Source organism: Puntigrus tetrazona, chromosome 14 (assembly GCF_018831695.1).
Source record: "Puntigrus tetrazona isolate hp1 chromosome 14, ASM1883169v1, whole genome shotgun sequence".
In the NCBI taxonomy this organism is placed as follows: Eukaryota; Metazoa; Chordata; class Actinopteri; order Cypriniformes; family Cyprinidae; genus Puntigrus; species Puntigrus tetrazona.
Window position 1 is genome coordinate 26,625,573 of NC_056712.1, and position 4,623 is coordinate 26,630,195.

The following is a 4,623-nucleotide window of genomic DNA, read 5'->3' on the forward strand; positions in this document are numbered from 1 at the left end:
ATTTTTTTTTCACACAATTGCAAGTTTAAATGTCCCAAAGTGTTCTTCATAACATCTTGTAATGATTATTTTATGTTGGTATTATGTTAATGATATATGAATTATGATATAAAATCTGTGATAAAAGGTAAGAATTGTGTGAATTGCAAGAAAAAGTTGCAATTATCTTTTATGTTTTATCCCGTGGTGGAAACAACCTTCCATAGAAAAAAAACGTACTATTGTCAAATATTATTACAATTTGAAAAAACAATTCTGTATTTAAATTTTATTTAAAATAACATTTATTCTTGTGCTGGCAAAACTGAATTTCCAGAACTCTGGTGTCATATGATCCTTCAGAAATCATTCTAAAATACCAAAATATGCTACCGTATGCACAAAACTGTACGTATGAGCAATTAACAAAACACTTCTTCTAATAAAAATATTTGTTACCTAGAAAGTCCCAAATGAAGACGTTCTTGAAAAGGCGGGGAGACTTGAAGCCATGCTGAAACACCTGCTCCAGAGCCCATACTAAACCATACTCTCCACACAGAAGCAATGTCAGGCTTCCTCTCTACAACAGAAGAATCAAAGAAGATCGTCCGTAGGTGCCTTTTTCATTCACGCTTGTCCTTTCCACTGTTGGATTTCACAGAAAATAATACTTTACCTCTTTTTCTGGCTTATGGAAGTGCTTGACGATACCGTTAATCGCCTCTCCCACTCCTTCCTGGATCTGGCCCGTGTTTAACTCTAGCGGGCACACAATGGTAAACGTGCTTGAGACGACAGCAATATCCTCCAGCAATAAGTGCAGTTATACAATCTGTGGCTTATGACTTTTATGAAGTACGCACTTGGTTTGCTGTTTGGCGAAATGGTGACAAATCTTCGCATCATCCCAGGGGATTGCTGCATTGGAGGAGTCCGGCACATTCTGTCCTCGTTCTCCATGTTAGTCACCAATTCGCCCACCAGTATCCTCTCCAAGCTGCCATCATCTACTCCCTTCCCGAGCCAACGGCCGCATGGAAACCTAAGCAACAACAGTCCGGCAATAGGTTAAGGGTTATAATAATGAATAACGCGGTTATGGATCTACTCAACTCTTCGTACTCACTTGTAGGTGTGCCCTGTGATCCCGTTGCGGACCATTACACACTCCACTAGCCACTTAGCATACAGTCCTGAGTTATCATGGCCCATCTGTACTGTGGTCAGTTTCCCCAGGTTCTGGCACTGTGCAAAGTACAGAGAGAATTATACAAACTTCGGCCAAGCAGATTAACCCAACAGGAACTCAACTTTTTGGAGCCAGTATCTAGCACGTTGCTCAAAAATACATTTGGTGGCTACTGAGATGATTTCAGTCTCGTTCGATTCGATATCGATTGATTTAGATATGCACCTGATTAGGTTCAGGATATGTCATTTTTTCCGCCAATAAACGAATGCTGTAAACTATACGATAAACCATGTAATTTAGTACATTACAATACTAAAATGATTTGTAATTAGACTTGTATATTGCTCATAAGATATTTTATAATAAAAATGCATTATATAATAAAAAAAACACTGTTGGTTATATATTTTCTATATAAAAGTGTTCATGACAACTCTTTAATCGTGTTTGTTGCTGAAATATACAAAAGTGAATGTCTTCACTTGTTACCATGACAGATTTATTCAAACATGCACTGAAAAGCACACTGAAAGTGAAAATATAATAAAAATGTAATATATTACATATAGTTAGCAAAATGTTCCTTTCTTGAGTTCGCTTTTCTAGGTAAATGTCTACTAAATGCCATTTCTAATGTAACTGATTTTATGTGACACTGTTTACAAAATGTTTTATTTGATGACTTTTGTTCAGTTGAAACATTGAGCGAAATGTAATGAAGTTATATAGTTTTATTCAACACACTTTTTGATGTTCATATCGTGCAGTAACTAGTAGTAAAGAGGAAGACATTCAGTTCACTTTCACTTTACAGCTTGTACTGAGGTGCTACAACTATATCACATGACATTAAAAAACGCCAAAACAGGATGTATTGTTGGAATTTCAAAAATAAAACTGACAGTATTTCATACCAAAAATACCAAAAGCCTAAGCTGATTGCCATTTATTTCATGGGAGGATGGTCATTTTTGGATTTCAGAATAAACACTGGTTAGTAACGATGAGACTCTGTTAAAAATGGGAAATCAATATTTTCAACCCAACTGTAATACATAGTGAAACCGGAGTAATAGACATAACTATGTGTGTTGATGAATATTGGCTCACCTCAAACGTAATCTCCAGGGTGTTTTTGGGGACCTGCAGAACCCCAGTCTCAGCTAGTTCTCCTGAGACACACACCCAGGGGTTGGCCGTAAACATGGAGCCACCTAGTTTCTTGCTGGGAATGATGACCACATGGTATGGTATCACTGTGAACAACAAGGACAAGGTCAAGGTCAAGGTCAAGNGAAAATTCTCTCATAATTTACTCGTCCTCATCCTGTCCTCATGTTTCTTTCTTCAAATAAACATAGATTTTTTTTCTAAACATCTTTATATGATCTAGGATTATTTTTTTATTAAAAAAATGTTAATATACATGGTCCAGTCATAATGATTATGCTAATATTATATTAATAAGAAACCTCATGAATATTATTATTCTAACTGGTAACTGTTTTTGTCTTTAAAAAAATCCATGAAAAAATAAACACTGAAAATAACCAACGTTAAAAAATACAGTTTATAGCATAGATCAATTTTCTGTGAAATTAAAAGATATTTTGTTGGTAACCAAACAGTTTCAGTTCCGGTTGACTTCCATTTAATGGTTAAAACATATAATTTAATACAACATGAACCGAAACCGCTTGGTTACCGAGATTCTTAAAAATATCTTCTTGGCGACATCGGTAGTGAATAAAAAGAAGGACTATATTTTATATTTAGGTGGAATGTATCTTTAATGTTCCAGAGATTCTTACTAATTGTAGTGAAGACATTGGTAAAGCAGAAGTAGTCCACAGCGTTAAAAGAGAGGAGATGGTAGAGGAACTGCTCCTTCTCATCATCACAGCGCAGGAAAGCGTAGCGCTTATAGAGTTTCCTTCGAATAAGCACAAACACATTAAACCGTACAGTACACTTCTATACACAAAAGCTTGAAAGAAAGTTAAGTGCATGAGCAAAAAGCCTGAAGAAATGCATTTCAGGTCAGAAGAGGACCACAAAGCATTCTTTACTGAGGATGAGCCACTTTACACATCAAGACCCATTAATAATTAAAGAAAAAATCTTAATTTTTAATGGTGCCTTATTCTTTGCTCTGCTACATCTCTTGCATTTTAACTGCCTGATATAAGTGATCATCTACAGCACATCTGGTTTACAAAGCCGCCCTACACATCACTAAAGAACTAGTCAGTAGGTCTTACTTTGTAAGCTCATGGTCAGACAGAAGTTGCTTCAGGTGCCTGGACAACAGTTTCTTCTCCATGGAGAGACGCACCCATGCCCTGGCCTTCCCAACATCTGTCTTGATCTCGCTGATGTTCTGGATGTGCCTGAAGAACAACATACAGCGAATAACAGTCAGGATATTGACAAAAGGACTTCCGGTTCCAACATAACCTAGAATTAAATAGATACTTCAGCCAAAAATGAAAAGTCTGTCATTAATTACTCGTGCTAACTAGCCACAATGGTGATATGCTACAAGCAACAGGGTAACAGAGTAATATTCCCTGCCAAGGCGACACTTGAACCATTTTACCAAGATCCTGAAAAAACATAATGAAGGAAAAAAGATGGTTCAAACTGTGAAGTGTTTGAATGACTAACACTGTATCAGTCACTGGGTATGTAATTTGAACAATGTTCATATGGTTTAATTTGAATTTGAAAGCAAGAAGACAGAGGCGCACTAGCAGAGAAAGCCCGCCCACATGCTCTTCTGAGTGGCTGATTGATTTAGTTGTTTCTTTTAGTTGACACGTCTGGTGTGGACAGACAGATCTAGTCGCATCGTGTCTGGTTGTCAGTCATTTCGTGTTTTAATAAGACTACCTGAGAAGGCTTCATCGCTCTAGAGATTCTAAGATCAGAATATGAGTCTCAGTGTGTTTTATTTGGNNCATTAAATACGTTGGTAATGCCCAGTTGTTATTCAATGAATAGCTTTTACTTTTCTATTACAAATTGGTATAGCTAATAAGTAGCTAGGTGAGACTACAAAAGTTGACAGGGACATAAAACGTCATCACACCGAACAGGTAAACTCATCTACTAGTTGCTTTCCCATCTTCACTGTGTTAATAATCAAGGTCTTGCAAATTATTCCAACTTTTTAAGACTAAAAGAGTCAGAAGCTCAATGAGTGTGGAGATGAAGTCATGTGACTGTGGTATACTTCATATGGACCACAAAACCAGGCATAAGTGTTGATTTGTCAAAATTAAACTAAATATCTTCATGGAACTTGATATTTACTTAATGTTCTTATGATTTTGGCATACAAACATACCCTACAAATATATTGCTACAAATATACCCATGCTACTTAAGAGTGGTTTTGTGGTCCAGGGTAACATATATATAGTCTACATTTAACATTATACTTAAAA

At 36.3% G+C, this 4,623-nt stretch overlaps 1 protein-coding gene across 1 annotated transcript in view; it reads right to left on the reverse strand.

The window, feature by feature from the left end:
* LOC122357546 (DENN domain-containing protein 5A-like) overlaps positions 1 to 4,623 on the reverse strand; it is a gene marked incomplete at its 5' end in the record, with an annotated part of 11,694 nt that overhangs the window by 2,478 nt on the left and 4,593 nt on the right. Inside the window, 7 exons of the mRNA XM_043256946.1 lie at positions 439 to 562; positions 659 to 741; positions 846 to 1,024; positions 1,109 to 1,227; positions 2,285 to 2,430; positions 2,986 to 3,107; positions 3,436 to 3,564. Coding sequence (XP_043112881.1) covers positions 439 to 562; positions 659 to 741; positions 846 to 1,024; positions 1,109 to 1,227; positions 2,285 to 2,430; positions 2,986 to 3,107; positions 3,436 to 3,564 — 902 coding nt within the window. The remainder of the gene's footprint in view (positions 1 to 438; positions 563 to 658; positions 742 to 845; positions 1,025 to 1,108; positions 1,228 to 2,284; positions 2,431 to 2,985; positions 3,108 to 3,435; positions 3,565 to 4,623) is intronic.